At 39.2% G+C, this 11,165-nt stretch overlaps 2 protein-coding genes across 2 annotated transcripts; one reads left to right on the top strand and one right to left on the bottom strand.

Moving 5' to 3' along the window:
* The first annotated feature begins 213 nt into the window (after positions 1–213).
* LOC125296856 (calponin-1-like) lies at positions 214–5,289 on the top strand. Its single transcript, XM_048246967.1, has 7 exons — positions 214–441; positions 2,658–2,779; positions 3,018–3,084; positions 3,539–3,676; positions 3,949–4,065; positions 4,173–4,319; positions 4,610–5,289. The coding sequence occupies exons 1-7, from the start codon at positions 382–384 to the stop codon at positions 4,841–4,843; spliced, it is 885 nt and encodes a 294-aa protein (XP_048102924.1). The 5' UTR covers positions 214–381; the 3' UTR covers positions 4,844–5,289.
* An 814-nt stretch (positions 5,290–6,103) lies between these two features.
* On the bottom strand, positions 6,104–8,339 carry elof1 (elongation factor 1). The gene is made up of 4 exons (XM_048246968.1): positions 8,080–8,339; positions 7,395–7,530; positions 7,225–7,295; positions 6,104–6,739 (listed from the first exon to the last, which is right to left on the bottom strand). The coding sequence occupies exons 2-4, from the start codon at positions 7,508–7,510 to the stop codon at positions 6,675–6,677; spliced, it is 252 nt and encodes an 83-aa protein (XP_048102925.1). The 5' UTR covers positions 7,511–7,530; positions 8,080–8,339; the 3' UTR covers positions 6,104–6,674.
* Between the last annotated feature and the right edge of the window lie 2,826 nt (positions 8,340–11,165).

Raw genomic sequence — 11,165 nt, 5'->3', positions numbered from 1 at the left:
TAAATGGCCAAACTGGACCTGATAAGCTGGAACATAAATAGAAGGCAGGCATCCTTACAATAGTTGCAAGGTGGAAAAAATGACACCGAAAGAGTTTAATGCCATCTGGGTGACATCATTGCAAAAATGGGATAGCGTCGCGATTGGATGGTAGCCCTAGCCAATCACTGTGTACTCCCGACACGCACAGCTGGGAAGAGTTTAAAAAAGATTGAGAAAACTAGTGTGGAATGATCCAAGCCTATCGGAGAGGTAAAACGCGTAGCGGACAACACTTCCTAGCATCACTGCCAGATTGTTTTGGGTCAGGTTTTAAAGGCAGTGCCTTTTCCTGGCAAAGTTATCGTTATTGTCTTCTTCTGTCTGATCTGCGCAAACACCATGACAACACGTTTCAGAAGTGGACCAGCTTTTGGTTTCTCTGCTGAGGTCAAAAATAAGGTAAGTTAAGAAGACATTATTCCGGGCGTTTCATGAGGTAGCATTTGCTATGCCCTGTGGCATGCAATGAAATGACACTTTCAGGTTCATGTAACATCCATCACCATTTTGCATGTTTATGATGGGCGCATCAGATAAAATTATGATCACACACCCCTCTGTGTTGTCACAGGTCATAGACCATAGCCTAAACTACAATTCATGATGTGCAGGTTAATATGAGACTAGATAAACGGTTAGGCCAAAATGAAGGCCTAAGTTTTATTGAGCAGTTGTCTGGAGACTTTCTGGTAATTAGCAATTGTACACATTTTCTCAGTGTCACTGTTTTGAGAACAACATGACATTTGTCACCCTTCAGCTGATGACCCAGGATGGTTGTTGAGATCGTCTTTAGATATGTCAAAGAAGTGGTAAGATCTAGAAATAAGACCACCTCAGTGCTGTCAAAATGACACCACCAGCCAACATCTCCACTTGCTCTTGCCTGCCTTCACTCTTGTGACTGACAGGCCTGTGACAGATTGTTTAGTTATGTGTGATGGGATATGTCTATCAGTACTAAATCACCCCACTGCTGTGAGTGAGAGTGATGGGAAAGCTCTACGACATTATGTCTGTCAATTATATGCATTAGTCTGAAGGAGTTTCCATTGCTGAAAGGTCTTTTTTATTTTTTCTCCAGTCTCTCAAGTGGAACGAGGAGATTATCATGAATTAAAATTCCCACAGATTATTATCATTGATCAATATAATTTCCTCACAAAGTTATATGTACAAGCATTTTAAAGGGATTTGTGTAAATCCAGCACCAATCCAAGTTTACTTTTCTGTCAAAGGTAGACAAACACATGACTACAGATGTTGGTCACTGTATGTGAATTTCTAATACAAGCTGTGTTGAATAAACTACCCAGCGACCGAATAAATCTTACAACTTTTGTTCCCATATAAGGAATAGCTGGGCTGTCTTTAGAAAGGCCTGGAAGCACTCTTTTGTAAACAATGTGAAATTAAATGGACCATGGTGATGCATGTATTCTGGTCACAGAGATGATGAGACCATTGAGATTAAAAGAACATAAGGAAATGTAAGGTTAAAAGGAATTTAGTTTTGCTTGTCATCATTTGTTTGACAAGCTAAAATGAATTGATGATCGCGTAATTACTTCAAATACCACAAGGTCATTCTCTATGTTTATTTATAACTGACCTTTCTCACTTTAAACTAGTTTTCAAACATTTCAAAAGTCTTGTCAATATCGTTGCACATTGTAATGGTAGAACTGAGTTATTGATGTCATTCACTTTGGGTCTGTCTTCCAAAAAATCACAATAATTCACAGATACTGTCCAATATTCTTTTTTTTTTTTTTTTGAAAAAACAAATTCCTGGTAGTTCACAGAAAATCAGAACAACGACAACTGCAGCAAATTAAAGCCAAGATTCTTTGGCAAGATGGAGTTCTTGTCCATCTTAGCCTCTCATTATCAGGCCTGCTTTGGGGTTGCAGCCCTGTAAGCGACCAGTTTCTGCATGGCTCCGGAGAGCAGTGTGGAACTGACAACAGTGCGGCAGGAGAGCAGAGGGCTGTTTTTTCCCCAAGTTTGGTGTGCTGGACTGAGAGCCATGCAAGTCCCACGCTGCTTTTTGAAAGACCTGTTTTTGTTGGCATCTTCCACCCTGACTCCAGGCCTGTTGGCAGTAGCATGGATTAAAAAGCAGAAACATTTTCAGAAAAATGAGGCGAGAGAGAGAGGCGAGTTGGAAAGGGAGATTGTGTGATTGTGTGTGTGTATATGTGGGGGTGGGTTTGGGGGGGGGGGGGGTAGAGTCCCCCACCACCACCACATCCGAAACTCTCAAGTGCTGAAAAGGAGTCCAGCCAGCAAGGAAACACGAGGAAAGGAGAGAAGCAGTGTTTTTCTTTCAGAGGAATGTCCGACCCATTTGTTTCACTATTAATCCACCCTCTGTTCTTTTTCTTTAGTCATTCTCATTCCTCTTTTGTTATACTGATCAGGCACTCAAAGGAAACTTTTGAAGAATGCACATATGCCGAGGAATGTCTTAGAGGCAAAATCTGATTCTTATTGATTGGCCATACCACTTTCAGTTGGTTCTGGAGCAGTCTTTGTTGCAATAATCCAGTATGCTTAATGCTCTCACTGACATCACCAACTCAAAACTGTGGTGTGTGACTTTTGACCTGCAGCTGGCCCTGAAGTATGATCACCAGAAGGAGGAGGAGCTTAGGCTGTGGATTCATGAGGTGACTGGCCACCAACTTCCTGAAAAGTTCATGGATGGTTTGAAGGATGGTGTGCTCCTATGCAAGTGAGTACCTGTGCTCAATGACTGTAAGGGACAGTAGGAAAGTGGGATGATCGCTAGGACATAAAACCAGATGTTGAATACCGGATCTAAACTTTAATATAAGTTATTCTATCAACCAGTATGTTGTGGGTGGTCTGATCATATGTATATAAAAAGGTTATGGTACAGGACATGCAGCTGTCTGTTTTACGCTCGGCTGGGGCGGTGAACAGTTGTAGTTTCAACTTTCTCTCTCCAGGCTTATCAACATCCTGCAACCAGGCTCTGTGAAAAAGATCAACAGCCCAATGCAGAATTGGCACCAGGTGAGCTGTCTTTTGTTTGTGACCGATAGCATTGCTGTGGTGCTAATGGACAGTGACGCATATATGCTCACAATAAGCCATTTCTATTTTACAAATGTTCCAATTGGTCTAATGAAACCCAGTTGCTATGTGTTATTCATTCATTCATACACATTTGTCTACATTAATAGATTAAATATTTCCCAGATGTCTAAAATGACTAATTTCAAGATTAGTCTGTTTGCATGCTAATGATAATACACTTGAAAGTCTCTCATATATCACACATTATATGTATCCAGTGTATCCATATATTATAGAGCCAATACAATTTAAAAAATACCCTTGAATGTAGATCTGTGTTTCTAACAAGAATACCCTTTATCTGTACTTGTAAGGGTGTCCAATTGAAGAAGAACATAAATCGAGCCAAGAACTTTTAACTTAATGTACCTCATTTCTTTATCCATTATAGCTGGAAAACATTGGTCACTTCATCCGTGCAATCACAGAGTATGGCCTCAAACCAGTTGACCTCTTTGAGGCCAATGACTTGTTTGAAAATGTTAATCATACTCAAGTCCAGAGCACACTCATCGCATTGGCTGGCATGGTGAGAAGTACTCCTTACATAAAGAACTCCTTTATGCCAAAATGTCTTACACAAAATAAAAAGTGATAGTGGGCACTGTCTTAATGTGTGGCCTTGAATATTTCTTATACATTTGTTCAATGATTCTGCTTTTTTGCAATTCCCCATAAACAAAAGATCAGTTGTTAACAAGTCTGAAATTGCAGACAAGACATGCACTTTTTTCCTATTTACTACTTTCCTTTGCACTACTTTTCTTATTTATTGAACTGTCACTGTGCCTCTTTACAAAGGCCCAGTCAAAAGGCTTCCACACCAAGTATGACGTTGGGGTGAAGTATTCAGAGAAACAGCAGCGGCACTTTGCACCCAACAAACTGAAGGAAGGACGCAATGTTATCGGACTGCAGGTCAGAGGAGACGGCCATTTTTGTTATCTACAGTAGACATTTGAGATTGTGTAGACATTTGTATTTCTGAGAGCAAAGAACATATTTTATGTTCACTGTTACACCAGATGGGCACCAACAAATTTGCTAGCCAGAAAGGCATGACTGCATATGGTACAAAGCGCCACCTGTATGACCCCAAGACTGGCATGGAACACCCAATGGACCAGTCTACCATCAGTCTCCAGATGGGAACCAACAAAGGTGCCAACCAGGTACCCACACTGATTATCTTTTAGCACAGCATGATCAGTGGTACTAGACCTGTGTAAATTTCTAGCACTATGTATGGACCCTTTCAAGAGAGTTCCATTATCAGCATCATCATAGTTGGCCCCACAAGACTTCCTTTTTAACATTCCATATGTTATCTTAATGCAGAGGAAGTAGATTGGGGCCCAAATAGAACATTCAAGCATTGTTTTTATTGTTGAAAGGGTCTATAAAAAAAACTTTGATGTTGTATAACATGAAGGGTGTCTCTCCCTTTTTTTTCTCTCCCAAGTCTGGTATGTCAGCTCCAGGAACCCCGAGACAGATTTTCGATAAGAAGCTGGATGTGGAGATGTGCGACACCTCCACTGTGTCACTGCAAATGGGCTCCAACAAAGGAGCTTCACAGACAGGCATGACCGTGTATGGGCTTCCCCGTCAAGTCTACGACAGCAAGTACTGCAACAACCCCGAGGAGTACATCAACAATGGAGAGGACATCGATGGCTACCAGTATTCTGACTAAAAGAGATGCCTTGTTGCAACTCATAATCCCCTACGTGCTTATTTTTCCCAGCCTCAACATAAACTAGTGAGGCCAGAGGACTTAATTTTCCTTGTCCACATATATACCAAGATACATTTGGATGTTTCTTCCCTCAAAAATCACAAGATGAAAAGCAGGAGCTGCACTTCAAAAGATTGCCATGCCCCAATTTAGAATGCTGAAAAGATGTTTACCATAAATTATGTTTTCTAGAGTATTTATCCTATATTTAATGTAATTAAAGTCACTTTTAAATATTGTTTCGGTTACCATCCTAGCTCCTAAAAGGTCTGCAAAGGGTTTGGCTCTTCAACATAACTATGATTAGATCCTCACTGAAGCACATTGCTATAGGAGCTTTTAAATTGTTATAGAAGTATGGTGATGATGGATGGACTTATAAGCAGATAAAATCTCAAATGACATTGGATGCATTTGTGTAAATTTCTCATTTTGAGTGTGACAATCTCAGCAATCAGAAATAGATCAATTTTCAAGCCAAATATTTCTGAACTCTCCAGGCATCAACTGAGATTTCCATTTCCTTTGAATTAGTGCTTCTATTGGTAGGCACAAAGTGTATGTATTTTTACCCTGTAGTTTTAAATAACTTTTTAAATACCATGTGAATCTCCCAGCTGAGCAAGGATGGTGTGAGTCAAGACTATTTTCTGAGTAAAATCTTTACCTGAGTAGGCCTAGTAAATTTGCTGTAATCATCTTTGTCCATATTTTTGAGGAATATTACACTTAGTCTGCCACCTAGTGTTTAGCTATGGAAGTGCATCATTTCCATAAGTATGTACATAATGTACTTGAAACACCCATGTTCTTTATTTTAACATGGGTAGATTGTGGCTTTTAGAATGTGAGTAAGCTACAGACATTATTACAAAACTGTACACAAAGTCTGTAGTGCTTTGGTGTTCAGCCAATCGGAGCTAACTTTCCTGGCCTCTTGCCTATGCACTGACAAAGTAGAGCTCACAAGGATTGAACAAGTGAAGGCTATCGTACTGCAACAGATTATTTCAAGTGCCATCAAAAAGATGACCCCAACCTAAAACTGATACACTGAGATGAACTTGGAAGGACTACAGAGATATTTGTAAATGTTCACTCCTTTGTTTATTTAAAACAAATACTGTAATAAAATGTGTTGAATCACTTCCCTGAACCCCCCTCCCTCCCTCCCCAAGTCATCAATAAAAAACAAGCCTGCCAGTCCCACCACAGCAATGTTGGTCAAGTACTGTTTAATAACACTGAGTTTATACATAACTGTAATAACAAACTGTGTGCAATATTGACAACCACAGCATTTTTATTCAGTGCTCTAGTAAGGTGTTTCATTAATACCTAACTTGTGAGGGATCATCTAATATCCTCAATCATGACTCTCCCAGGACGGGCAACATCATGTTCAGCTGTCTGTCTTGTCTATATAACTTTATTTAACATGATTTAAGATTGTGTTTTTAGAATTACAAAAAATTATGAAACCAAAAAGTAAATTTCTTGAGGACATTTATTGATCAAAAGTCCTCTTATAAAATGGTTTTAAAAAATCTAAGAAAGTAAAAGGTAGTTTAACAAACAGCAGTGACAGAAAAAGAAAAGGTAATAGGTACACTCAAATTACAGGTCTATAAATCAGGTACAAAAGAAACGGATCAATATCCAACGTAATTTACAGTCTACTAAAACAGAACTACTTTGGTCACTTCAACTAATATTATAAGTAGTGGTTCAATTGACTCTGTAGACCTTGTTTGGCCTGTAATAATAATGGAAAAATAACCAAAAAATGCTACTGGTTGGCAGCTTCACAAGCATCTATCCAGTCACTGTAAACATCCACTGGTTCAGAGAGATCTGAGCCAAGAGAGTGAAGGGAAAATAGGATGTCAGATGTTTTACATTCTACTGTAACTGAGAATAGAGAACAACATATATTTAAAGGCATCTACCCAAGCGTTACTTGATAGATTTTACTGCTGTTAATGTCTTGATCCATACTACTGTATAAGCTTAGCTAGGGCTACCTTCCACACACCCATGCACAATGGAATCTTGCGTTATGATGTAAATCACCTGCATCTGTGGTAAGATGCAAAGGGACCTTGAGATAATGTTCTCCGTTACTGCTACAGTGACTATTGTGAATATTGTGGGTGCCATGGAAAGGTTTCTGGTTAAAACGGTAGTATAGTGCTACCTTAACCTCAGTAGTATAGTGCTACCTTAACCTCAGTAAAACTTTTAGAACATCTATGCACAAGGTTCACGCTACCTCTTGGGTTCGTGCAGACAAATATCGACAAGCGATAATTGTTCTCACTTACAACTCAAAAGGATACAGGTTATAGGCGTTTGAAATTCCTCCAAACAAACGCTACAGGATATTATCCCTGTGTTTCGGCTGCGTTCCCTGCGAAAATAAATGATCGTTTAGGCTAACCAACATGCACAACAGATCAGCCAACTCATAACGTGGAACATATCACAGCGAGAACTCCAGAACACTCACATTTTGACATCACATGATTTCTCGTGGTTACAAAACGGACAGGTAAACTGAGTGTCCAGGTTTCCAGTAAGCTTCTTCTTTGGCGGCGGTTTGCGTTTAGATTTTCGGCGCCCCATGTTTGCCCCAGAGCTTCCGGCTACAAGGTAACGATTAGAGCACATTTATACCCAAGAAACAGTGCAAAACATTTTAAGCCATATATTAGGCCTAATTTAAACTTGAGCTAGCCATCTTAGCTGGCTAAAGGATGAATTAAGTTACAGATGGCTTGCTGGAGTTCACAAATGATTCGATTCGCCAGCACGAGTCTGCTAGCATCACGTCGGCTGCAGCAGATGTGCAAGGATGTTTCGATAGCTAGCTACCAGACAGTACCACAACAACAGTGTTGATTTGCACAGTATCGTTAAACAACATCAGTTAAATTAACATCAAAACACTTGCTTATACAATTGTGTGAGCTAATGTTACGAAAGTTCTAAGACAAACCCGCTAGCTAGTTTGATGGCTAGCACTAACGTTAACTGAATTCATAAAGCTTGGCCAGCCGACATTGCTGCAAACTAATATGGCTGTTTGGTCAAAAAAGAAAAGTAATATCATAAATGCAGAAGAACAAAGTCATAATATTAGACACACTGTACGTTTTTGGATAAAAAAAAAAATGTTGAGCTCTTCTACCCACCTTAACTGAAAGGAGCCTAATAATACAGCTCAATATCGTCAGTTTCTCTCTTCCTTTCCTAAGTCGAATGTATGGATGGAACACGATGCGTCAGTAAAAGTCCTACCTTTGTGCTGTCCACTCCATAAACAATAGATATGTGTCAAAATAAAAGTGGTTTAATGCAAGAGTAGCCTAGACTAGTTTTAGTTACGTTAACGTAATCAGCTTGAAACATGGTGCATAAAAATACTTAAACACACGGTGAACAATGCTTAAGCCTTTCTTGTTCAATGTGTTGAATATAAGGTAGGCTACTACAGGTTAAAATAATGTGAAGACCGGATTTGAACAGAAATATTTTACAGGCCTTGGTTTTGGGATCCATTCTTGACTTAGACAAGGTTTAAACAAAATCTGACGGTGCAGCATCAACCTTATCTGATTTGACACGGAGTGACCCCCATGGCATCTCTCACTAGCACGTCTCTTGTAGTCCAGTCATTTTAAATAGGGTGACCAGATTTGAGTTTGTGAAAGAGGACACTTCAGCTGGGAATTGAAATTTCGTTTCTTACTTTCCCATGCAGACATAGACATCAACAGACATAGACATACTATAGACATGATGACTATGTAAACCCTATAGGCTATATTAGCTATATTTCCCCCCTCTGCTGGAGAAGTTGTGCAGTATGCTATTTCAAACTGTGGGGAAAAAGTAGGCCCAACGATAAAGCACACATTAGATTAGATTAGATTAGATTCAACTTTATTGTCATTGTACAAAGACAACGAAATGCAGTTTGCGTCTAACCATGCAAAAAGCAGAAAAGTGCAATGTGGCAGGTGGCGCATAGCCAGGACAATCAGTGCAGTGTAGACAGTACAGTTAATTTACAGGGGTGGTTTAGGGTAGTATAAATTAAAAAATGTGCAGTGTATTAGCAGTTACCTTAAAAGCAGAATAAATATGGCTATGTAATATGAACAATGTATGAACAACATGTACAGATATGTGCAATGTAGTAGCAGTAACTTTATAATAGTAGTAGTAATAGATATATGCAGCGTATTAACAGAATATAAAATAAGAAAACAGAATAAATGTGGATATTCAGTATGAAAAATAGACAGATACAGAAAGTACAGCTATGTGCCGTGTGGTAACAGTACCATTGTAGAGCAGAAACAGTAACATTGTAAGAGTAGTAAGAATAAGTGTATGTGCAGGATGAATAGTATGAAGAGCAGTAGAAAATGGCTATATGTAAGTGCAATTACAGTATGTACATTTGTAAATAAATAGATAGAACACTATGAATGGGATAGGGTTGTGCAAATGGGGTGGGTGGGTGGGGGGTTGAGTGTCCGCCTCCTTGTTGTCCCTGTCAAGGTTGCCAAGTCGTGGACACCTCAACAGGCACAGGCAAGGAGGCATCGGGCAGGGGCGCTGGGGGGCTTAGTTGGTTGGTTGTCACTGGGGTGCAGTGCTAGAGTTCAGTAAGGTGACAGCCGCAGGAAAGAAGCTTCCTCTGAACCTGCTGGTTCGGATGCGGAGAGACCTGTAACGACTCCTGGAGGGGAGTGGGGTGAGCAGTCTGTGGTTGGGGTGAGAACAGTCTTTGATGATGCGATGAACCGATGATGCGTTGGGCAGTTTTCACCACCCTCTGCAGTGCTTTTCGGTCGTAGGCAGAGCAGTTGCCATACCAAACTGTGACACAGTTGGTGAGGATGCTCTCGATGGTGCAGCGGTAGAAGTAGAATTGGAACACATGGGTCATTCCGTGTCAAATCAGATAAGGTTGTTGCTGCACCGTCACAGATTTTGTTCAAACCTAGTTTATATCAAGAATGGGTCCCAAAACCAAGGCCTGTAAAATATTTCTGCTCAAATCCTGTCTTCGTATTATTTTCAGCCCTTGACATATTTTTCCATTTTACAGCCTGAAAATCACATTGTCTGGTGAGCAATGTTTGGGCATTAACATAATGAAAAGTATTATTCATAGGCAGCCCAAACTTTGTAGGGTGGAAGACAAACATGTTCTCAGTATGACTGGACATTAAAAGTTTGTACGGCATTCTCATTGATTTTCTACAAATTATTAAAAAAAAAAAAAACATAATTTATGTTTGTTTGTTTTTTTTAAAGAAAATACAGTTTTTTGGGTCCCAGTTCTGTTTTTTTTTTTGTCTTGATTTTTCATTCCACTCGACTGATATTTCAATTCCCATCCCTAGTTGATGTAGTATTTATCATCTTACTTTTCACAATGTTCTGTGCATGTTTTAGGGTAGGATGTTCAACAACAAAGTCAGAACTGGACAATTATCATTACAGAGAACTTGTAATGTTTTTTTATATTAATGTAAGTAATCAACTGGGGAAGTTTCATGGTGATATCTGCTAGTTCATTTTTTTACTCTATTCACCTGTAGAGTCTCGCCTTATATTCAGCACATTGAACAAGAAAGGTTTAATAAAATTGCCCAAGGGATGTCACTGGGCACCCTCCTAAATCTTAGAGCTACCCCTTGGGGATCAATAAAGTATTTGTCTATTTATCTATCTATCTATCTATCTATCTGTCTAAGATTCTGCAAAAACAAAACTTTAAACGACAAAACCAGGTCTGACCCCATGGCTGCCGGACTAGAAGGCTAATGACAACAGGCGTCATTATATTTGTTAAGTATTATTATTTATATAAATATAATGTTGTCTTTGAATTATATGATAAAATTTAATAGTTTCACAGTTTGTCAAGCATAACATCATTTTGTAGGCCTATGTTCAGTTGATATGTGCAGTTGTTGAAATGAACTTTAAAATTAAACGAAATCTTGAAATCTAAGTAAACACTATCTGTAATTGTAGCCTTACATCACATTTAGAGGACAATTATATGCTTTGTGCTGTTTTCTAATATAATCTCATTAGAAATGAATCCTGAGTTATCAATTTGGCTTAGATATCTGAGGCCTAGACTTGAAAGCTCTCCAAGCAAAGTAACATCTAAATAAAAGGTTATGCATCATTCTGTAGTCTGTGTTTTGTAGACAAGAGCACAGTCATGCTCCTACACCAGACACATAGTCGC

The sequence above is a fragment of the Alosa alosa genome, chromosome 6 (genome assembly GCF_017589495.1).
Source record: "Alosa alosa isolate M-15738 ecotype Scorff River chromosome 6, AALO_Geno_1.1, whole genome shotgun sequence".
NCBI classification, from domain to species: domain Eukaryota; kingdom Metazoa; phylum Chordata; class Actinopteri; order Clupeiformes; family Clupeidae; genus Alosa; species Alosa alosa.
Note: the sequence above shows the minus strand (reverse complement) of the source record. Positions and strands in the feature narration are given on the sequence as shown.

Bases quoted from the DNA above. Each gene is read 5' to 3' on its own strand.
- LOC125296856 (XM_048246967.1), top strand. From the start codon at position 382: ATGACAACACGTTTCAGAAGTGGACCAGCTTTTGGTTTCTCTGCTGAG. The intron at 2,780-3,017 runs GTGAGTACCTGT...TTCTCTCTCCAG, and splicing joins GATGGTGTGCTCCTATGCAA to GCTTATCAACATCCTGCAAC. The intron at 3,085-3,538 runs GTGAGCTGTCTT...TATCCATTATAG, and splicing joins CAATGCAGAATTGGCACCAG to CTGGAAAACATTGGTCACTT.
- elof1 (XM_048246968.1), bottom strand. From the start codon at position 7,510: ATGGGGCGCCGAAAATCTAAACGCAAACCGCCGCCAAAGAAGAAGCTT. The intron at 7,296-7,394 runs GTGAGTGTTCTG...TTATTTTCGCAG, and splicing joins AAATCATGTGATGTCAAAAT to GGAACGCAGCCGAAACACAG. The intron at 6,740-7,224 runs GTATCCTTTTGA...CTCTTGGCTCAG, and splicing joins ATTTCAAACGCCTATAACCT to ATCTCTCTGAACCAGTGGAT.